The sequence below is a fragment of the Drosophila suzukii genome, chromosome 4, assembly GCF_043229965.1.
Source record: "Drosophila suzukii chromosome 4, CBGP_Dsuzu_IsoJpt1.0, whole genome shotgun sequence".
Lineage (NCBI taxonomy): Eukaryota > Metazoa > Arthropoda > Insecta > Diptera > Drosophilidae > Drosophila > Drosophila suzukii.
In genome coordinates, this window is record NC_092083.1 from 207,357 (window position 1) to 231,320 (window position 23,964).

General features: G+C 38.1%; 3 protein-coding genes across 6 annotated transcripts in view; 2 read left to right on the forward strand and 1 right to left on the reverse strand.

The window, feature by feature from the left end:
• Positions 1–23,964, reverse strand: part of Kif3C (Kinesin family member 3C) — a 56,400-nt gene that overhangs the window by 482 nt on the left and 31,954 nt on the right. The window contains exon 6 of one of the 2 annotated variants that reach the window (XM_036816339.3): positions 10,434–10,910. The exons of the other annotated variant lie outside the window; for it this stretch is intronic. Coding sequence (XP_036672234.2) covers positions 10,830–10,910 — 81 coding nt within the window. The 3' untranslated portion in view covers positions 10,434–10,829. Of the gene's footprint in view, positions 1–10,433; positions 10,911–23,964 lie in introns of those variants that run through there. 2 annotated transcript variants of the gene reach the window in all.
• On the forward strand, positions 1,000–22,410 carry pho (pleiohomeotic). 3 transcript variants are annotated; one of them, XM_017088533.4, is made up of 7 exons: positions 9,402–9,662; positions 9,852–10,097; positions 18,100–18,265; positions 18,330–19,102; positions 19,180–19,477; positions 21,796–21,915; positions 21,969–22,410. In XM_017088533.4, exons 2-7 carry the CDS (start codon positions 9,926–9,928, stop codon positions 22,114–22,116), a joined length of 1,677 nt encoding a protein of 558 aa, XP_016944022.1. In that variant the 5' UTR covers positions 9,402–9,662; positions 9,852–9,925; the 3' UTR covers positions 22,117–22,410. The 3 variants fall into 3 exon arrangements, with proteins under 3 accessions (XP_065723399.1, XP_016944022.1, XP_016944023.1); XM_017088534.4 differs by lacking the exon at positions 9,402–9,662 and having other exon boundaries at positions 18,112–18,265; XM_065867327.2 differs by lacking the exons at positions 9,402–9,662; positions 18,330–19,102; positions 19,180–19,477; positions 21,796–21,915; positions 21,969–22,410 and adding exons at positions 1,000–1,019; positions 10,313–10,431 and having other exon boundaries at positions 18,112–18,265.
• LOC108020352 (uncharacterized) overlaps positions 21,796–23,964 on the forward strand; it is a 67,449-nt gene continuing 65,280 nt past the window's right edge. Inside the window, exon 1 of the mRNA XM_065867330.2 lies at positions 21,796–21,915. The gene's annotated coding sequence lies outside the window, so the exon portion shown is untranslated. The remainder of the gene's footprint in view (positions 21,916–23,964) is intronic.

The window sequence follows — 23,964 nt, forward strand, 5'->3', positions numbered from 1 at the left end:
TTAAAAAATATTTACTTTCCGAAATACATATTTATGTATACGCATATTCGCATATAAATAGGTAAAATGTTGATTTTTTTTTGAGGTATTTGCCGATATTTTGCTGTTATATATTTTGTATTGCCGAAAATCTGTTTTATTGCGTGCCACAAGTACGGCCCGTAACAAAAGTCGCAGCCATAAGTACAGAACAAATTGGGCAGCGGAAAAGTAAATACGTCAAGAGTTATTTTCGTATTTATTTTATTAAGCATGGCTCCGGGTTTGTATACATGATTTGTGGTTACAAGGATTATTTACTTAGGTCTAGAACAGATACAAATGGACAACATGGTAGAATATCAGTTTACAGAAAAAAATCCAAAATAAGCAATTACATCTACAGGTGGTCGGGTTAAAGTTTCCCAAGGGCTATTACAGACGGTGTGAAGACACGTCCGTCGGCTGGTTGCATATGGTTTATCACATGCAGATGTGTGCAGACCAGGAAATCAGCTACATATTTATTTAGGTCATAGTATCTATAAGCAGCGAACAAATTTCGGCTAGGTCAAAATCGTACACTATTTTAATTAAATTTGAATTCATAGGTAAAACCAGCAACATTATTAATACTTCGATTTGTCGAAGTTCCGTTTTCGATTTGCTATGGCTTTAAAAAATATGCTGTAAAAAAATGTTTTTTGTAGACCAAATTTTGCAGTTTTATACTATACTTATAAAATGAAATTAACACACAATTAAAAATACACAATACATGTAATACTCAATTTAAAAATAAATGTTGGGAATGTTGCGAATAAGAAGAATGCGAGAGTATTTACATTCTGGTATGGCTGATTATATTTATGATACACTTTACCTGAAATGCTTATATAATTAGGAAGCTTTTCTTTGAATTCGTGCATACGCATGCATTTTTAATTGTTCATATGGATACACACTTGACAGAAACAAAATCATCAGTATAATAATGTGTCTATTGTTACAAAAAGGAAATATAAATGTAAATGATCCAGGTAATACAATTCAAATATTTTAGGTTTTTTTATTTAAAAAAATGGGTAAGGAACATACCAGTACTAACTTTTAATCCGTTTTTTGTTTGCAATTGAAAAACGTTCTCGCACTATATGTATATATTCATCCAGTTTGGTTTATTAACATCATTGTATGCTTTTATTGTATTATGATAAAGTTTTGAGGTGGTAAAATGCAGTATTTTATAGTTTTTTTTCTAATCAGCACATCACATATTTAATATATGTAAATGTACTAAGGATCGACGTTCAGAAGTTAAAGAGCGAACAATATAGACTGCTTCTATGTACACTCAATGAGTTTTTTAGTGTTGCCCGATTTTGTGCATGTAGATATAACATTCAAAGTTGAGTTAATTTTAAAAGACTAAGAGCTTTTTTCGAAAAGTATTCGAAAGCTTTTTGGGAAATTAAACTCTTAAATGTCTAGAATCAAAACGTCAAATGGGAGGACTCTAAAATTAGTTAAGATTGTAAAACACAGAATAACGCTATAGTTGGGTGGCAGATATCCGTTACTCAAATATCGGAGCGCCAGGGAGAGGAAGATTTGCAAATGGTAAAGCTTTTTTTTTACAGGGAGCCACCTAGTGGCAATTACATAATTTGGTAATAACTTCCTAATGAATTTTCCTATTTTAAAAATTTAAAGATATGGATATAGGTATTAATAACAAAGCAGAATCCCATTTCACCTTTACAAACAAACAGATTTTAGTGTTAGAAGATAGGTATTAACAAAACCAATACATTTCAATTACAGTTTGTATTCTTTCATTAAAACTGTTGCCACCATAGTTTTGTGCGGCGCTACGCAAGAATCTCTAGAATCCTTTCTTTGTAGCTTAATCCTCACTCTGTAGCTTTTGTAGTATCCGAGATATATGCGTTTATACGGAGGATTTCCGTGGCAACATTTGTAGGTCAAATGATAGGTTTTTAAGAGAGCAATGATTGTCGGGTAACATTTTTAACATTTAAGACATAGAAGCCACAGTTTAAGGGGGTTTTGTGGGCGTTAGAGTGGGTGTACCACATTTGCGTACGTGGTCATCGAACGTGTTCCGCAAAGAAAGTCGGTTTTAGCCAAAAGAATTTGGGTACGTTGTACTTATATCAGTATCTTTTTCGCAGAACCACTAGTAATACAATATCCGACAAGCTCTCCATTGGAGAATCGTTGGCTTCACTACCACCAGCTACTTGGCAGCTAAATCGCGCTGGCTCCTATAGGGAGGAGGAAAAAGGACGCACGCAAAGGGACACCTGGAGAAACCATTACCAGCCATTGCCAGGATACTGGGCGACTTCCTGCAGCATCAGCGGACCAACCCCGTTTCCAATCCGGCTCCCACTCTCTCCAGGCCCATGTTGGCGTATTAGAAATCGGAAACCGGACCTTCAGTTCCTCAAGGTCCAATATGCTTATTGGGATTTGGAGCTGGACTGCAGATTGCTCGGAAAAGATGACGAAGCCTCCGCGGGACGCTGATGCTGCAGGAAGTCGCTTAGCATCCTGGCAGTGGCTGGCTATGGCTTCTCCAATTGTTCCTTAGCGGGCGCTCTATTTTCCTCCTTCCTATAGAAGCCAGAGGGTCCTCCAGCTCCGCTTAAGCTGCCAAGTAGCTGGTGGTGGTGGTGCTCGGAGTCCGAATGGAGAGGTCGTCGAAGATCGTATTACTGGTGGTTCTGCTAAAAAGATACTTCTGTTAGTACAACGCAACCAAATTCTTTTAGCCAGATCTTACTTTCTTTGCGAGGACGCGCCCGGCAGGATGTCCATGTAGAGATTGAAGTCCCACTTGGCTTGTTCCTTCCCACTGGGATTCTCTAGTGGATCTCCTACAGCACTTCAACTATTCTGCGAATTTGACCCTTTTGTGGAATGGTTTCCTGTCGGTGAAGTCTCACAATAAAGGACATAAGCTTGGATTTGGCGTTTTTTTTTTGAGGTTTTCCTTCCGTTTTTAATTTTTAGTTTCAACATCGCCTTTGCGCGAACACCGCCAAAGATTAAATTTCTTATTCTTTGGGCCGAGGCTCATGGCGTTCATCGAAATTCACTCGCTAAATCTGGTATTTTTTCTGGTATTTTCTCAGCTCATCTGAGTACCGCGCTGAAAAACAGACCCCGACGAAAAGCGTTAGCCGCGTATTTGCCTCTCGCTCACTCCTATGGTTAGCTCGCGGTTTTCGTCGATCTGAGTACTAGGCTTAAGTATTCAAAGTTCACTCGCAATGCGTGTAGCTTGGTCTTACTGTCAAGCAGCTGAGTTTGTTTTATTGACAACAAATTTAAGGATCTGCTGTTACACAAAGAAATACCAATAAATGAAGAATGAGAATAAATAAATAAATAAACAAATAAATGGATTGTACAACGTATTTATACCCGTTACTCGTAGAGTAAAAGGGTATACTAGATTCGTCGGAAAGTATGTAACAGGCAGAAGGAAGCGTTTCCGACCCCATAAAGTATATATATTCTTGATCAGGATCACTAGCCGAGTCGGTCTAGCCATGTCCGTCTGTCCGTCTGTCCGTATGAACGCTGAGATCTCGGAAACTATGAGAGTTACAATACTGGGATTAGGCACGCAGATTCCTGAGATTCCTGCGCAGCGCAAGTTTGTTTCAGTAGAGTGCCACGCCCACTCTAACGCCCACAAACCGCCCAAAACTGTGGCTCATACAGTTTTGATGCTAGATAGAAAATTTTAACTGAAATGTATTGTTCTCATCAATACCTATCGATTGACCCAAAAAAAAGTTTGCCACGCCCACTTTAACGCCCACAAACCGCGAAAACCTGTGTCGCCCACAATTTTCATGCTAGATAAAAAATTTTAACTGAAATGTATTGTTCTCATCAATACCTATCGATTGGTCCAAAAAAAAGTTTTCCAGGCCCACTTTACCGCCCACAAACCGCGAAAACCTGTGACGCCCACAACCACAATCATGCTAGATAAACAAATTTAACTGAAATGTATTGGTCTTGTCAATACCTATCGATTGGTCCAAAAAAAAATTTGCCACGCCCACTCTAACGCCCATAACGCTTAAATCTGTATACCGCCGGTAGGTGGCGCATTTTAATCTCGCTTTGCTACTTGCATATCCCTATTTAGCTGAGTAACGGGTATCTGATAGTCGAGGTACTCGACTATAGCGTTCTTCCTTGTTTTTTTATGTAAACTAGTAGTTTAAAGCTTCCTTCTCGTCTCACGGATGCTTCGTCAACATTCCTGAGCCATCTGTAGTCCAGCTCCAAGTCCCAACAAGCATATTGGACCTTGAGGAACTGAAGGTCGGATTGGAAACGGGGATGTTCCGCCTGATGCTGCAGGAAGTCGCCTAGCATTTTGGAAATGGCTCATCCACCTGTCCCTTAACGGAAATCCTTTTTTTCCCTTCCTACAGAAGCCAGCGCGTCCCCATCTCCGCTTTAACTGCCAAATAGCTGGTGGAGGTTGAGTCCTGTGCATCCCCAGTGGAGAGTTCGTCGGGGATCGTTATGGTGGTTCCGTAAAAAGATACTTCTATTAGTACAACGTAACCATATTCTTTTGGCCAGAACTTACTTTCCTTGCGAGGACACGCCCAGCAAGATGTCCACGTAGGGAGCGAAGTCCCAATCGCCATGTTCCTTCCCATCGAAATTCTCTAGCGGATCTCCTCCAGCACTTCAACTATTCTGCGGATTTCCCCTGTTGTGGTATTGCTTCCTGTCGGTGAAGTCCAACAATAATATGCAACAGCTTGGAATAGGCGTCCTTTTTCATCTGCACTGACCTCCTGCAGTCATTTTTTTTTGGGTTTCCTTCCATTTTTAATTTTTAGTTTTCACACCGTTTTAGCACGAACACCGCTAAAGATTCATCGAAATCCACTCGTTAATTGAGGTATTTTTTCTGGTATTTCCTGAACTCATCTGAGTACCGCGCTGAAAAGCAGAACCGACGAAAAGCGATCGGCGCGTATTTGATTCTTTGTCGATGTGAATACTAGGCTCTACGGAAGTATTCAAAGCATGTAGCATGGTAACAGAAAACAAACCAATTGAAGCTATTTAAAAATACGACTATGCTGGTAGGAATAGTAGTAGGAATGTTCATCGAATGTAGATCAGTAGCTTAAACTTTTTTCTCGTCCCATGGAAGCTTTATCATCTTTTTCTCTAGCTTGGCATTTTCAGATCTGATTCCCAATATGAGAATATGGGCCTTGAGGGAGAGCAATCCTGATTTGGAACAATGTTGTTTTGCTGGTAATGCAGGAAGTTTCCCAGCATCCTGGCAATTGCTGGTCACGGCTCCTTCAGCCGGCCCTCGGCGGGTAGTCATTATTCCACCGAACTCCTGCAGACGTCTTTGTCGTGGTTTTTGGGGTTTTCCCTCCATTTTTAAATTTTCATTTCCACAACGCAACAGAAAGATCAAATTTCATCGAAATTCACTCAACTCTGGTATTTAATCTGGTATATCCTTAGCTCATCTGAGTACTGCGGTGAAAAACAGAACCAATCAAAAGTATTAGGCGCCTTTTTGCCTCTCGCTCTCTCCTATGGCTAGCTCGCGGCTTTCGTCGATGTGAGAACTAGGCTATAAGAAATTTAATAAAATATTTTCATATCCGTTAACCAAAATCAAAGTATACTGTAACCAATACATTTCAAGAAAAATAAAAATTTTTTCCCTTAAGCCTAGTACTTAAATCGACGAAAACAGCGAGCTAACCATAGGAGTGAGCGAGAGGCAAATACGCTGCTAACGCTTTTCGTCGGGTCTGTTTTTCAGCGCGGTACTCAGATGAGCTAAGAAAATACCAGAAAAAAATACCAGATTTAGCGAGTGAATTTTCGATGAACGCCGTTAGCCGCGGCCCAAAGAATAAGAATTTTAATCTTTGGCGGTGTTCGTGCAAAGGCGGTGTGGAAACTAAAAATTAAAAATGGAAGGAAAACCCCAAAATCGGATGCAGGAGGTCAGTGCAAATGAAATAGGACGCCAAATCCAAGCTCATGCCCTTTTTTGTGGGATTGCAATTCCACGATTTCCGACGACTTCTCCATTAGGACTCCGGACACCGCCACCACCGGCTACTTGGTAGCTTAAGCGGAGCTGGAGGACCCGCTGGCTTCTATAGGGAGGAGGAAAATAGGGCGCCCGCTAAGGAACAGTTGGAGAAGCCATAGCCAGCCACTGCCAGGATGCTGGGCGACTTCCTGCAGCATCAGCGGATCAACCCCGTTCCCAATCCGGCTCCCACTTCCTCAAGGTCCAATATGCCTATTGAGACTCGGAGCTGGACTGCGGTGGAGCGGGAAAGATGGCGAAGCATCCGTGGGACGAAAAGGAAGCTTTAAACTACTAATTTACGTAAATAAAAACAGTCGTTGAACATTCCGTTTATTTTTATTTAATTTCTTTGTGTACCAGTAGACTCCTCCTTTTTAAATTTCAATTTCAAACCCAACTGCTTGACAGTAAGACCATGCTACATGCATTGCGGGTGAACTTTGAAAACTTCGGTCACACTACAAAGAATACGATTTTTCGACTAGTGAAACTCTTAGTCGATCTGAGTACTAGGCTTTAACATTTTTTTAAAGGCGGTTTTTTATCAACATGTTTGGCTGTGTACCTGTGTATTCAGCTGGGTGCGTTGAAAAACAGCAAGCAAGACAATTGAAACAGTATCAAACAGAGAAGTTTGTCGGTATATATAAAATTAAAATGATAGTTTATGGATTGTTCAACGGATGCTCATTTATATGTAACAGCCGCTTGAAATCGATGTCGCAATTTTATGCGGATATATGTTCATATAAAGAATCGCTGAAACATAAACAGCTAAACAGCATAAACAAGCTGAAACAGAATGAAGAGGACGTGCAAATTAAGTTTTGCCTTCAAAATGGGGAACCCAAAAATCAGAATTTTAATTTGGGAATTCCGATATTTTTTCTGCTGTTTCCTTGTAGCCTCTACACAAAGCCGCCTCAACTTGCTATTGCAATTTTAAGAAGGTTCTTGTTCACCTCGAGAACCGCTGAAGCAAAAACAGCTAATCGGGACAAACAAATCGGAACCAAAGGGGCGGTCGTACAAGATTAGTTTTCCTGAAAATAAAATGGATTACAACGCAATACTAAATGCAATTTTAACGCTAGCATCTGCGCTAAACGAGATCTTCATTGCTAATAGCTAAGTGATAAAAGATGCGATTTCCATTCAAAGCAAAAAGTGCACGAGAATATCCACAAGTTAAGCCCTTTTAAGTGTTTATAACATCTTGCTCGCATACCGTTCTTTGTTTATACTCATATTTTATTAAACGCCTTCAAATGGATTGTTCTTTAGATAAGTAATGTATGTTTTCGTGCAACAGTTGCCAGGTCTTGCCAAGCGGGACATACGCCGAAGGTTTGTTATTTATTAAAATCTCGGAACGCCGTATAGTAAAATCACCTAAGCCCGTAAAAAAATGTCTGCAGCGGAACTTGGTCGCAGAATCGGAAACCTCCTCTGTGTTAATAGGCCACACATTAATTGTTTAAATCGTCCAACATTTCTTCATTTACTCTTGTTAAGCAAGCTGTTCAGCTCCGATGTTTGCTCATTAGAATGCACTGCAGTTGATCTCTTTTTTTAAACGACATTTTATTAAACGTCTCCTATGGATTGTTCTTCAGATAAGTAATGTATGTTGCCGTGCAACAGTTGCCAGGTATTGCCAAGGGGGACATACGCCGTAAAAGCCCGTAAAAAAGTGTCTGAAGCGGAACTTGGTCGCAGAATCGGAAACCCCCTCTGTGTTAGTGGGGTACACATTAATTGTTTAAATCGTCCAACATCTCTTCATCTATACTTTTTAAGCATGCTGTTCAGCTCCGATGTTCGCTCTTTAGAGGATGCACTGCAGTTGATCTCTTTCAATGGCATTAGCAGCTTATGCAACAGCGGTGGCCGATGTGAACAGCCTGCTTAAACTTAATCACTGTTGCAGCTTTGCCGATCCTTAAACGTCGGGCTACGCTGCGTTATTTGGTGCAACCATACATTTTTTCTTGACAGTAAAGCCTAGTACTCACATCGACGAAAAACGCGAGCTAACCATAGGAGTGAGCGAGAGGCAAATACGCGGCTAACGCTTTTCGTCGGGTCTGTTTTTCAGCGCGGTACTCAGATGAGCTAAGGAAATACCAGAAAAAATACCAGATTTCGAGAGTGAATTTTCGATGAACGCCGTTAGCCGCGGCCCAAAGAATAAGAAATTTCATCTTTGGCTGTATTCGTGCAGAAGCGGTGGGGAATTTAAAAATGAAAAATGGAAGAAAAACGGCTAGATGAAAAAGGACGCCTAATCCAAGCTGTTGCCCATTATGGTGGGACTTGACCGACAGGAAGGCGGGAGAAAACAAGGTCGCCCGCTAAGGGACAGCTGGAGCAGCCATCACCAGCCATTATTGGCCAGCCTATTGGGACTCGGTGCTGGACTACAAATGGCGCGGGAAAGATGGCGAAGCACCCGTGGGACGAGAAGGAAGCCTTAAACTTATAATTTACATAAATAAAAACATTCGTTGAACATTTCATTTATTTGTATTTTTATTACTTTGTGCACCAGCAGCCTTTTCTTTTTTAAATTGCTCTTACTGATTTGCTTTCCGTTTGGGAACAAGCCCAGCTGCTTGACAGTAAGACCATGCTACATGCATTGCGGGTGAACTTTGAAAACTTCGGTCACACTACAAAGAATAAGATTTTTCGACTAGTGAAACTCTTAGCCGATCTGAGTACTAGGCTTAAAGGTCTTAGCGATTGCTACGAAAATGTCAGTACTGATAGGACTTAAACTACGGTCCCAATATATTTTTATACTAAGAGCAGGGCAAAACAATTTTATAACAGTCTTGCAACAGCTCGGATCATTGCAAATGATCTCATCGTTAATAGAAATATTATTACGCTTTTTCAAGGAAATAACTAACCTCTAGCTTATGTCCGTATTGACAAGGTCTGGCAACTGTCTCACCAAAACATTATTCAATACTTATCTACGCGAGAATCTGCTTAAATTTGCAAAGGTGATTTTAAATGACTAAGTGAGTGAGGCTATTAAATTTGGATGGCGGCCTGACTGGTTGAGAAAAACTTATGGACCAACCACTAAACTGATTGCGGATACTGAATGGATCTCTGTGGGAATAGGTTATTGTTAACACAGTTTTAGATATCGTACAGAAGAAGCTTGAGAATGTGCGAACTGGATATATCATTTTGTTTATAAAATACTGTAGCTTAGTATTTTATACAAACCGTGATTTTTGTAAATAAAATACCGAAAAGCCTGAATACCATTATCAATATTTTACGGCATCTGTTATCGGTTTCATAAAAATTGCTTAAATTTTTTTTGGTTTTATTTTGTTTTTAGTATAAAAACTACATAAACATTTAATGAATTGAACAATTTACCTATTATTCGTGAAATTTAAACAAAACATAAGTTACATATGTATTTAAAACGTGAATATACCTTAACTTTTTGTTCGGCTCTTATCTTTAGTGCTGGTTGTAGTGTTCTGTAGTTTATGATGAAAAATATTACTGCTAGGTAAGTTAAATATAAATTATTTTTAAATTGATTAACTTGAAAAACATGCTACCATATACATATATACATACGTGTACTTACATACATAGTTTAGTTTAAGCCCTTACATATGTACATACGACCACAAACTCCTCACCTATAGTAAAAGTCTGCGTTGTTTATATGAAACACAACTGTATGTCCTTTCAGATTCAATTAATATACTCAGGAAGTACAACGCTCGGGAAATAAATAAAAATAACAACAAGTGCCTGCATTTATGCATGCTGATGAGATGCTTTTATACTACCTGTAAACAGAACCTTTTATTGGATCAAAACATTGTAAATATGGCATACGAACGTTATGGCATACTTCTTCAAAATGAGCAATACGACGAAGATAAAATCAACGCAAAAGGCATTCATAAAATAAACGTCCATAATGACAGCAATGGTGAGTTTGCCCTTTAACAGGAGTCGAATATTAATTAATAAAATCGGAAATAAATGCAAGACATTGTAACACAATAAATGTATGTATATTTATAAAGTTACTTTATATACATATTCCAACATGTGACACAATAAATGTATGTATATTTATAAAGTTACTTTATATACATATTCCAAAAAGGGATCCATTACATATGTGTATATTGTTAACAATAGATAATATAAAGGATCAAATACGGGATGGAAACCGTAATGATCGTAAGAATTGCGCCCGAAGCAGTGTCACCCCGGATGAGGTTTTTGATCGGCATGAACAACGCAGGCGATTTAGACGTGTATGTATACATATGTATGTACAAAGATGGTACTTGCTATAAAAAATACAAACATACATAGGTATACGGCCCTGTACAAGTTTTCATTTTTAAGAAATTTCACTTGTGAATTTCCGGTTGTAAACGAAAAGAATTACACATTTTGTCGATTTGTGTACCCTTGCAGAGGGTATAATGATTTCAGTCAGAGCAACGCAGTGAGACGTTTCCGACTCCATAAAGTACATATATTCTTGATCAGCATCGCTAGACGAGACGATCTAGCCCTGTCCGTCTGTCGTCTGTCCGTCAGTTTCTACGCAAACCAGTCTCTCTGTTTTAAAGCTATCGGGCTGAAACTTTCCCAAAAGTCTTCTTTCTTTTGCAGGTCGGAACCAGCCGGGTCGGACCTCTATATCTTATAGCTTGGAAAGCTCTGTACATACAATGCTCCCACGGGGACAACCTGCAAGGTTATAGAAACTTCGGCTTGCCGATACCTGCAATAGAGAGACGTTTGGGAAAGTTTAATAGCGATAACTTTAGAACTGAGGGACTAGTTTCCGTAGAAATATTCCCTATTTACACAGAGGGGTTTTCGCGTCAGCGACCAAATTCCGCTTCAGCTAGTTTTTCATCCATAAGAAATACACGTGTAGAAAAGAGACGGGAAAAAGTCGCAACACAACTCTCCGCAGCGGAAAATGGGACTGCACACGCCCAGTGTTTTATTCAGTTTTTTACGCTTTTTTTTCGGTCCCATTATCTGCCGCTGAGAGTTGAAGCGAGTTGCTGATCAGCTGTTCTCTTTAATTTATGGGTGTTATATTGGTCGTGGCCAAAGCAAATAAAGGCTTTATAGGCACAAGTGAAATCGAAGATTTGATATCAATAAATTTAGTGGTGTATTTAATGATAAGATCATTTTGGCTGTGATTTAGATTTAGATTTTGTCACATTCTTTGTCACAATTCTATGAATTAAGAATTTGCAAGGTTTCTATTTTTTCGGCTTACCGAAAACTGCCTTCGTTTTCGTTACAGTGTAAATTCTATTTTGTTTTATAGGTTAATGAAAGGTTACTTTGTAAAAATGATTTTGGAGATTCATCGAAGATATGATATCAATAAATTTAGTGGTGTATTTAATGTATTATCATTTTGTCTGTGACTTTATATGAATCTGTCGACGTGCCAAAATTTGATTAATTAGTTAAAATGAATAGCTGAGTAACGTGTGTCGACTAAGACGATTTTTCTTGTTACAAAAAGGGTATATAGTATTCGGCGGAAAATGGTGCATTTAGAAGAAAGCGTTTCCGACCCTATAGAATATATATGTTCTTTATCAGCATCACTAGCCGAGTCGACCTTGTCTTTCCGTCCGTATGAACGCTGTCATCAAATTTTGTATAATACTACTTACTATGGGCAAAAGGTATGGTGAATACATTTTTTTTTAAGATTTTCGTAGTGTGGTGCACTTTAAATTCCTTCCACCCGTCCAAACTGTTAGTAAGGAATTTTATTTGAGCGTTATGCAACGTTTTCGTGAAGCAATTCATCTTAAAGGACCAGAATTTTGGGCAACAATAATTGTTGGTTTTTGCATCACGATAATGCATCGTCTCAAATTTCACTCGTTGTTCGTGACCATTTCGCCAAAACTTCGACGCATACCGCATATAGCCACCGTACTCGCCTAATTTGGCTGTGTCTGGCTATTCCCTAAACTCAAGAGATCACTCCGGGGATCGCATTTTAAGTCGATTAAGTGATAAAAAAAAATCGGAGAAGGCGCTGAAGGCTATACCGGAAAGGGATTTGGAATTTTTCGAGGATTCGAGGAGGATAAAACGTTGTCATAAGTGTATTTTATCGGGAGGGGATTACTTTAGAGGCGATGAAATTTATTTGGAAGAACAAATAAAAAGGGTTTTAGTTAGGTTAAAAAACTACTGGGAAACGAAATACGTCTTGGAGGCGACCTTTGTTAAGAAAATGATTAAGAAAATGGTACTTAAAATTTTTTCTATGGTACCAATTTTTTTTAAAGTGTAGAAAACGTTTTTCGCACTTTTTTGTTTTCTAACTCGAGTTCAGATAAACCGAATTCGGTCAAAGGCTCATTTTAAAGGTAATTGAACGTCCTTAAACTTTCTTATACAAAGTATTGAGTTCCATTCATTAGTTTAGAAGCTGCACTTCGTCGAAGTTGAAAAAGTTTGAAAAAGTGCAAAAACGCTGGCATAAATGGCTTCTTTAAAAATACAGTTGCGGCAACAAAAATAGCACCAATGTGTAGGCAATTCTTTTTTGTGCTACAAAATGGTATTTTTTTGCAATGTTTGTATTCTGTTTGTAAGGGTAAGTAGGGTTACATATCATTTAAATAAAATAAAAGTGGTTGTGGGCGTAATGCGGATGGTTTTTAAAACTTCGATACATTTATGAAAAACGTAGTAAAATTATGCGGTAACTAAAATAGCACTATTAACGGTTTTCGATATAAAACTTCATTTGCTCCGATTTTTTGGCTGTTTTTCGTTTTGTTGTATTAAGAATAAGTACTACTAAGTGAATTGGTAAAATAATGAATAAAATAGTGTTCCCAACGGACTCTCAAAAAGCTAATTTATAAAGGCAATGTAAAAGATAAGTTAAGTTGAATCGTCGAATTCTTTAAAATAATGATAAGAAGTTACCTAAAACAGGAATACAAAATAATAGCACGGAGTGCAAAAGCCGCTGTTTTTCGTTTTGTTGTATTAAGAATAAGTACTACTAAGTGAATTGGTAAAATAATGAATAAAATAGTGTTCCCAACGGACTCTCAAAAAGCTAATTTATAAAGGCAATGTAAAAGATAAGTTAAGTTGAATCGTCGAATTCTTTAAAATAATGATAAGAAGTTACCTAAAACAGGAATACAAAATAATAGCACGGAGTGCAAAAGCCGCAATGACCCCATAACAGTTAAAAAGTCATGTGCATGAATGCAAGTAGGTCCCGTTTAAGCCGCCTATCAAGTTGAATTTTTTTAAAATTTTTGTAAGTACATAAAAAGTTGGATATAATGTACATAAACAAAAATCATCATAAAGAAAAGTCAATTCGTCTTCTGGTGTCCTCCTTATACCCTTATACCCTTGCAGAGGGTATTATGATTTCAGTCAGAAGTTTGCGACGCAGTGAAGAACCCCATAAAGTATATATACAGGGTGGCAGATGAATTTTGCTACATTAAGAAACTCAAACAATTTGTTTTTCAGTGTATGGAATTCATTTTTCTTTTATTCATGTTAAAGCTCGTTCAATTTTATTAAATATAGCTTAATTAGTTTTAAATATAATGGAATTTAAATGCCCCCCCTGCTCGTTGATGCATGTGCGGCATCTTACCAAAAAGTTGTTCATTACTGCTTGGAGAGTTGAGACAGGAATAGCCGCAATTGTTTCTCGAATGGATTGCCTTAGTTCATTCAAATTTGTTGGTTTTGTTTTGTAGACTTCCTATTTGCAATAACCCCGAAAGAAAAAGTCAGGTGCAGTAAGGTCAGGCGACCTGGGTGGCCAATGGAATGTGGAGTTTCTGGATATCAGCTTATTGGGAAATTTTCGTCGCAATTCTGTCATAACAGGTTGGGCTATGTGAGGAGCTGCACCATCTTGCTGAAACCACACAGAGTTGAAAGAAATTCTCTTTGGGCGAAATTCTGGATAAAAAAACTCTCTCAACATGCTCAAGTAACGGTCTCCAGTAACCGTAACGGTGTAACCGTTTTCTTCGAAGAAGTAGGGCCCGACAATGCAGCGTGATGAAACTGCACACCACACTGTGACACCAAGTGGATGCAATTCCGTCTCATGGAGTATCTGTGGGTTGGAAGCACTCCATATTCGACAACTTTGTTTGTTTATGTTGCCGTTTAAATCGAAATGGGCCTCGTCAGACATGAAAAGACAGTTCAACATGTTTCCAACCTCTTCCACCATTTGAAGCATCTTCTGGCAAAATTCCAAGCGAATCGGCAAGTCTGCAGCGTTCAGTTTGTTGGCCATTTGAATTTTATATGGGAATAAGTCCAAATTTTTGTGCATAATGGACTGTAATGACTGTCTGCTTACACCCATATGAGCAGGTAAGCTTCTTGTCGAAACACGTGGCTTGTTTTGTGATTGTTTCCTCCGTTCGAACCGAAGGGTTTCGATGGTAAGGTCTTCTGTTGACTGTCCCATGCTCGGCAAAATTGTTTACAAGTCTCATTATGGTCCAACTGCTCGGAGGATTGCCGTCAAACGTGCGCCTATACTCTCTTTGAACCGAAACTACGGACTCTAGTGCGTGATAGCGGCGGATTCATCAAATAGAAAAAAAAATTATTTAATTATTTTTTGGTAGCGGCTTTCATCAGCCACCCTGTATTATTGATCAGCAACAATAAATCAGTACGTCCGTCTGTCCGTTTCTACGCAAACTAGTCTCAGTTTTGAAGCTATCGGGATGAAACCTTTCCAAAAGTCTTATTTCTATTTCAGATAGTATATAAGTCGTCCTCATCAGACAACTTATCCTATAGCTCCCATAGTAGTGATCAAAAAAATAATTTTAAAAAAATGTAAAAAATTATAGTATTGCTGTTTTTTACATTAAACTCCAATCTTGGGAATATCATTCTTTTAAGACTTCAGAACTTCTAAAAAAATTAAAAAAAAAATTGGACGACTTAATATATTGCTGCCATAGGAACGATAAAATAATTAATGTCAAACGACTTGCAAGGGTACCGAAACAAGGACCCATATCCTTTACCTCTAGCAGCATCGTCTCGTTCAGCGCTCTGACGTCAGCATTGCTGCCAAGTATCTCCACGGTTTTACGTCGGAGGCCTTGTTAGGACGTACTAGTTACTCCCCCTTATTCGTGCGTCTCAGCCTGTACGCCTTGCCCTACCCCCTTCAGCTGCGGCTCAGATGTTACTTTTTTTTTTGGATTTTTGCGTAAGACACAACTAGCGGCTGCTAAAACCATTGTGTCGTTTTGGGGCGGGACGTACTTTTGGCTTCCTAATTATACCCGTTACTCGTAGAGTAAAAGGGTATACTAGATTCGTCGGAAAGTATGTAACAGGCAGAATGAAGCGTTTCCGACCCCATAAAGTATATATCTTCTTGATCACGATCACTAGCCGAGTCGATCTAGCCATGTCCGTCTGTCCGTATGAACGCTGAGATCGCGGAAACTACACAAGCTACAATACTGGGATTAGGCATGCAGATTCCTGAGATTCCTGCGCAGCGCATGTTTGTTTCAGAAGAGTGCCACTCCTCAAAAAATCGTAGGTATGAACGTGGATATCTCGGAAACTATCAAAGATAGAGAATTGGGATCTCAGTTTGTTACGCGAATATGCCACGCTCACTCTAACGCCCATAACGCTTAAATCTGTCTACCGCCGGTAGGTGGCGCATTTCAATCTCGCTTTGCTGCTTAAATATCTCCATTTCCCTTTGGTTCCTCTAGCTGAGTCACGGGTATCTGATAGTCGAGGTACTCGACTATAGCGTTCTTCCTTGTTTTCTGTTTGACATGTGGCCATCCCTCTGGCTTTCTTACAGGTCTCTGGGGCTTGCTGGTGCTCTCTGCCCCAGCTTGCCGTTCTAATGCAGCGAAGCAACGTAAATCCAATTTGCGTTATGGGTTTCTTAAATGGGCACTGAACAATATATACACCATCTTCTCAGCGAGCATGTGTTGTAAAAAAATGTTGTTCTGCTGGATCACTGGCGTCAATCGTTGCTCGAAGAACCAATTATTGCTTTGATTATGTATAAAAAGGGGTTTATTAATGTTTTCTTAGTTTTCTGAGGTTTATTCTTTACGTTGCGGTTTTACAATAATTTTCAGCGGGTTGCAGCCAGCGAACAATTGCGGGGAAAGATCACCTATAGCTACTGCCGATATATAAACGTGCAGAAAAATATGATAAGATCTCGTGATGTTCTTATACTAATACATGTTTGCAGCTGCATTAATGTTGACTAATATAATAATCAGCAAAAAAAATAGGTGCGATTATGTGCAATTAGTATTGTCCTTTTCCCGAAAAAAGTTTGGACTTTTATCGAAAAAAGCTCCACTTAACTTTTTCATGTGTGACCACGTTAGATACCTATTAATGATCAATCAAAAACATACCTCAGTAGAAAAAGGGAATTAACTCGTGAACATTTTCGTGCAGTCATTTTAAGCAACAATTGACGTGGATTATCACGACAATAGTGCATCGATGATCCCGCACTATTTGACAAGAAATTTTGGAAAATTACAATCGCGGTGTTTGTTCTCGTGGGATCGCGTACAATTTGACAATCGCTCAAAAAAAGGATCGTGTAGATTGGTGAAAAGAAATTTTGGAAAAATACAAACGCGGTGTTTCAAAACACGTTTATAAAATCGTGTCGACCGTGTGAGTCTTCGAGGACGAGCAAAATCCAACGAATTTGGCTCGTGGAAGAAGGACTTCGAAGCAAATGGTCGCCAGTTTCTTTGGCAAAACTGCTCATGTGGCGACTTTTCCGCTTGAGCAACGTAGAAAGGTCAATTCTGCGTGGTACACCACAGTTTGTTTGCCTGAAGTATTCGGAGAAATTCGAAGAAAGAACCAGAGAACACGGATCATTCTGCACTAGGACAATGCAAGCTCTCACTCATCAGCTCAGACCAGCGCCCTTCTGACCGGCCAAAACGTCGAATTGTTGGGCTATCCGCCGTACAGTTTTCTTCCCGCAAATCAAGGGAAAAATGCGTGGTCAACTATTTTCGCCGCCAAAAGATGCTGTTGAAGCATTCAAATTAGAGGTGTCTCAATCACAGTGGAAAAAGTGCATCGACAATTGGATTGAGCTCATGAAAAAGTCTAAAAGAGAGAATACTTTGAAAATCAATAAAACCATTTTTGATGATTAAAATGCGTGGTCAACTATTTTCGCCGCCAAAAGATGCTGTTGAAGCATTCAAATTAGAGGTGTCTCAATCAGAGTGGAAAAAGTGCATCGACAATTGAATTGAGCTCATGAAAAAGTCTAAAAGAGAGAATACTTTGAAAATCAATAAAAACATTTTTGATGATTAATATTTGCCTTTTCATTATTAGTCAAAATCACCAAAACTAGGATTTTTCATGGGGCTAAGAATTATCTGCATTAGAAATAAGACGTTTTCGAAAGCTTCATCTTGATATCTATTAAACTGAGAGACTAGTTTGCGGAGAAGCGGACAGGCGGACATGGCTAGGTCAACTCGACCAATGATGCAGATCAAGAATATATGTCGGAAACGTCTACCGTCTGCAAGGTTATATCGATCGATAATCGATGTTTTTCGGCTCTAATTTTATATATAATAATTTATTTTAAAGTTAGTTAAGAAATTAATGGGTATTTCGATTTCGAGTCATTCGATTATAGCGTTCCTTCTTGATTTTATATATAGATTTTTGTTTTAGGCGTCATTTTGTTAGGTTTCTACCTACTAGCCCTTATTTGTATAATTTGCCAATTGTCTACATCCGCAAATATTTAAACGGTGAATTAAGTAGCCAGACAAAATTTGTCAGGCTGGTAATAAAATCCTTTGCTACGGTACAACAATCTCAAATGTATGGTCCTTAAAGAAATTTATAAAAAGTTTTTTTTTCAGATGGTATACACCTCAGCAATCACATCAACTTGCACAAAAATAAAGTATTTGAATCAGTTATTCAGTCAGAACCAAAAGATAGTGATAACGCAAGTAATTCTAATGTGCATGAAAAGGCATTAAGAGCATCTGAAAATATATTTTCCTCTAAAATGTAAGTAAATTTATTTTAATATCTGAACATATATGTATAAGTTTTAATATGTATTACTTTACAGAAGAAAGAATACCAACATTGGATATCAAATGAATATCAATTGTTATAAAAATATTGGTTATGCAGAAAATCAAGAAATGTCAAAGGACGTGACACATAACCTGCCAAGCAATAGGAACGCTACAGAAGAGTCTTGTACTGTCGGCAGAAATTCACCTTTCCTGGTCTCAGATACAACAATACTAACATCAACTGGAAAATCAAGACGGTGGGAGCAAAAGCTGGTTCAAATTAAAACTATGGAAGGAGAGTTTAGTGTTACAATGTGGGCATCCGGAATATCCGATGATGAATACTCCGGGTCAGACCAAAATGTTGGCGATTCCGATTTTTTAAAAGGAAAAGATATTGATTTTGATCAGAGCACGTCCCAACGAACCAAAGAACTGGAGCAATCTATATTACAGCATGATGTATTTATTCAAGAACCTCAGGCACTTGAAATGCAACCACCCTTAAGCTCAGTTCCAATCATAGAACAGTTAACGAAAGAGAAGGGACTTTTATCTCGTGAAAGTAATATTTCCACAAAGGTTCTAAGTAAATCATCATTAAGTTTCGAAGATCCCATCTTGATTTCGGACTCCACAAGTATACAGCTGGTCAATGAAACTGCCGCCATGACAATTGATAATCCTAAAATAATAGCTACTGACAATACTGGCGATCTGCATACATTGACTAGCTCAGTGCCATTTGGGCTTGGCTTACAGGAAAGACATCAAACTGATTGCTTAGCAACATCTTCACAACCACCATACCACGGCAATATAGGTAAAAACTGTAACTAAAATATAATTACAAAATATAGATTTTTTTGGTTTAATAATAATTTTTGTTTTTAAATTTAGGACCAAACGGAAGCACTGATTTAAGTTTTAATCTTTCCGAAGTCATAGTGTCCTATCCAAATGATAAGAAAATAGCTTGCCCCCATAAAGGTTGCCATAAAAATTTCAGAGACTCGTCTGCGATGCGCAAGCATTTGCACACTCACGGTCCTCGTGTTCATGTTTGTGCAGAATGTGGGAAAGCTTTCGTAGAAAGTTCTAAGCTTAAAAGACATCAGTTGGTTCACACAGGAGAAAAACCATTTCAGTGTACGTTCGAGGGATGTGGAAAACGATTTTCTCTGGATTTTAACTTAAGGTACAGTACAAAAAAGGTTCTAGCTCTAATAAAAGGTTGCATATCTAATGGTCGTTTTACGAACACACACTTTTTAGTTTGCTGACCAATTTCAAATCTAATATGACTTTAAATGGTAATAGAGACAGGTGCAAATTTATCGGCGTCGCAAACACAAATTATGCGAACTTCGACTCGTAAAGAAACATTGAGGTGTACATTTTTAACTTATTTACATTAAACACTTCAAATTTGTATATACTGGCTGTAACGTTACTGATAATGTGTGGCCTACTAAGGTCATAACGTTACCAGGCAAGCACTTTTAGAATTCACCTAAACTTGTTTCTAAGCAAGTATGTTGTAGCACATTTTCGTAAATACATTTCCCAAAAATACATATTAAGATACAAAAAAGGATACTGATAAGGTTAAAATGATCAAACCAAAACAACTTTTTTTAAATACTAATTTTTACAAAGGGTTTAAGAATGTAAACTGTCTGTTCGCGCCAAAAGGTCATTTAATTTCTGGAGACAGTGTCGAGCGGCAGTTTTATCCAGATGTCTACGTCTCGCCTACGTTAAGCTAGGCTAAGTCAGTTTTATTTTCAAAGTGTCCAAATAAGCACTCACGCACGTCGCGTAAAAACTTCAAAGTACCCCGTGTTTTTGCGTACCTTTCGTTCTTGGGACTTCATCAAAGCCACCCTGCTTCAACATTGCCTATTAATTTAGAAAAACACTTCAAAATTGTAGGTGCCCTGGGCTTCCGTTTGTGTGGTAGTACCAAAGATAATATAAACTACAAGATGAGTAACGGCCATACAACGGAATGTACGTAAAAATTGTTGGTGTGGATTTTCGATCTTGCTAGTGTGCGTTTGGTTGAGTTGGTGTATCATTTCGTACGGACATGGCTAGTGATGCTGATCAAGAATATATATACTTTATGGGGTCGCAAAGCGAGATTGAAATTTTTTTTAATCAGTCGATAGGTATTGACAAGACCAATACATTTTAGTTAAAAATTTTTATGTAGAATGAAAATTGTGGGCGCAACAGGTTTGGGCGGTTTGTGGGCGTAAGAGTGGGCGTGGCATACAATTTTTCATCTATCATGAAAATTGTGGGCGCCACAGGTTTTGGCGGTTTGTGGGCGTAAGAGTGGGCGTGGCATATTCGCGTAACAAACTTGCGTTGCGTACAAGGCCATAAAATTTAAATCTGAGATCCCATTTCTCCATCTTTGATAGTTTCCGAGATATCTGCGTTCGTATTTACGATTTTTTGAAGTTTGTGGGCGTTAGAGTGGGCGTAACACATTGCTGAACAAACTTGGGCTGCGCAGGAATCTCAGGAATCTGCCTAATCCCAGTATTGTAGCTCCTGTAGTTTCCGGGATCTCAGCGTTTATACGGACAGACGGACATGGCTAGATCGACTCGGGTAGTGATCCTGATCAAGGATATATATATATACTTTATGGGGTCGAAAACGCTTCCTTCTGCCTGTTACTTACTTTCCGACGAATCTAGTATACCCATTTACTTTACGAGTAACGGGTATAATTATTTGCTTTCCCGTAAAGTTTGTGTAAAATGTGTACGTTTACTTTTAACCCTATTGTAGCTTGTGTGCAACTTTATTGCTATAGCATCTAAAGCTGTGCGCGCCTTTTGTTTTGATATCCGGAACCTTTAGAAGCAAGAATGTTGGGATTAAGCATACATGTTTTACAAGTAAGCATACAAGTTCCTGACTGTAGTGTAAATGTTATTTTGTTTCAATTATCAATATCCATATACATTTGGAAACAGTTGCTTTGCTGCTTACGTGTCTCCATCTCCCTCGCACTCCATTTAGATGAATAAAGGATATCTGATAGTCGACTATAGCGACATCTTTTGTTAAGTTACAGTTATAATTTGACATGTAGATTCTACAAGTGCCTATAATTCAATCTTCCGAGTTTCTTTTCAGTGTAATTTTTTTTTATTTTAATTGGTAAGGCACGACAAAAATGGTTAATAAGTTAAATTGGTTGGTTGAGTAACAGCAAAATGATAGTCGAGGCACTTGACTTTAGCTTTTCCTCTTGTTTGTCTTGGAATTGTGTTCAGGTCGAATCGTTCCAGCTCAATAAAACTTAACCATTAAACTGATCTTCTGCAAATCTGATCGTTTGATAATTAAGATTTTAAACACACTCACATCCTATTGTTTTCGAACTTTATTTGGCTTTTTAACATAGCCAAATTACAATAAATTACAATTACAACAATTTACAATTAAGTAATATTAATATATTTGTTTACCATTAATTACTTTTATTTACAGAACACACGTAAGAATACATACTGGAGATAGGCCATTTGTTTGTCCATTTGATGCCTGCAATAAAAAGTTCGCTCAATCCACAAATTTAAAATCTCACATATTGACTCATGCGAAAGCTAAGTAAGTTCTTAACTAATATTAAATTAAATATTTTTAGCTCAATTTCATTTAAGGAGGAATACCAGCATTTCGCGGAAAAGTGGTTGTTCAAACCTTGAGTCAAACAGCCAAAGTGAAGATAATTCTACAAGTTATGTTAAGGTTGAGTTACGGGATAGTGTTTCAGAAAACCATGTTCCCTTTGTAGTGTATGCAGACTAAAACTTTATATCGACCAATTTAAAATACCATCTCGGTCAAAATTAAAATGCATACTGAAATCTTAATTCATTTTGCATAATTTTGTTTTTTAGTTTCCTCTAACAAATCTCAGAGTTAATTTTGTACAAATGAAATAAAAGTCAAATGATAATTTTTGATTTCGGCAAATTTAATTGATATTGAAATCCAGTATAATGAGGTGTATATTACATTTATAATTAAAAAACACTTTGTAATGTAGCATGTCTCTTTAATAAAAATTTGACACTCCTTAGTGTTCTTTAAAGTCTTGAATTCTATGTCGATTTACTTAGTATCCGCTCTCCAATAAGTTAAGCGCGGAATGATTACATCTAAATATAATTAAAGTCAAAATAAATTAAAAAAAAATAAAACAATGTTTTGATACAGGTTTAAGTTTTTATTCGTATATTAGTAAACTCTACTATTCTCAAAATAAATTATTCCTATTGACGCGTTGCTCGTACACACAAAAAACAAGAGAAAACGCTATATAGTCCGTTACTCAGTTAAAGGAGTGCGAGAAGGACGGAGATATGCATGCAGCAAATCGTCAGTTTACACTAACGCGCCACCTAGCGCTTGAGCGTAATATAATCTCGGAAATATACGATTTGCCGCGTGCATATCTCCATTCCTCTCGCGCTTAATTGAATGTGCTAATTATTGATTGTTTTTTGGTTATAACGTTTTAATGAATGGTCCCAATCAAATAATGTTTGGCATGTAGATGGGTATTGATAATAAAAACAAATCTATCTTCAAATTATATCTTCAAATCGGACCACTTGTTAAGAAGTTACGACCAAATTATGGAATCGCCGCTAGTATATTTTTTCAGCCCTATCCCCCTCACCCTCCCTTTAGCTGAATAGTGCAAACCGCAAAACCTGTGGCGCGCATAATTTTCATGCTAGAAATAAAATTTAACTAAAATGTATTATTCTCGTCAATACCTATCGATTGTCCCAACAAAAGTTTTCCACGCCCACTCTTACGCCCATAACGCTTAAATCTGTCTGCTCTCCAAATAACCATATATTGAGATCGCAGGTAGCTGGCGCATTACAATCTTGCTTTGCTGTTTACATTTCTCCATTTTCACTTGGTCTCTTTAGCTGAGTAACGGGTATCTGATAGTCGTTGTTTTTAATGAATATGTAACGAATTAATATTTTTATTTATGGTTTGGCGTAACGTAAGGAAGAACGCTATAGTCGAGTACCCCGACTATCAGATACCCGTTACTCAGCTAAAGGGCCCAAAGGGAAATGGAGATATGCAAGCAGCAAAGCGACATTAAAATGCGCCACCTACCGGCGGTACACAGAGTAACGGGTATCTGATAGTCGAGGCACATGATATAGCGTTGTTTTTAATGAATATGTAACGAATTAATATTTTTATTTATGGTTTGGAGTAACGTAAGGAAGAACGCTATAGTCGAGTACCCCGACTATCAGATACCCGTTACTCAGCTAAAGGGCCCAAAGGGAAATGGAGATATGCAAGCAGCAAAGCGACATTAAAATGCGCCACCTACCGGCGGTACACAGATTTAACCGTTATGAGCGTTAGAGTGGGCGTGGCAAATTTTTTTTTAGATCAACCGATAGGTATTGACGAGACAAATAAATTTCAGTTAAAATTTTTTATCTAGCGTGCAAATTGTGGGCGTCACAGGTTTGGGCGGTTTGTTAGCGTTAAAGTGGGCGTGGCAAACATTTTTCATTTCATTTTTCAGTTAAAATTTTTATTCTAGCATCAAAACTGTAGGAGCCACAGTTTTGGGCGGTTTGTGGCGTTAGAGTGGGTGTGGCACATTGC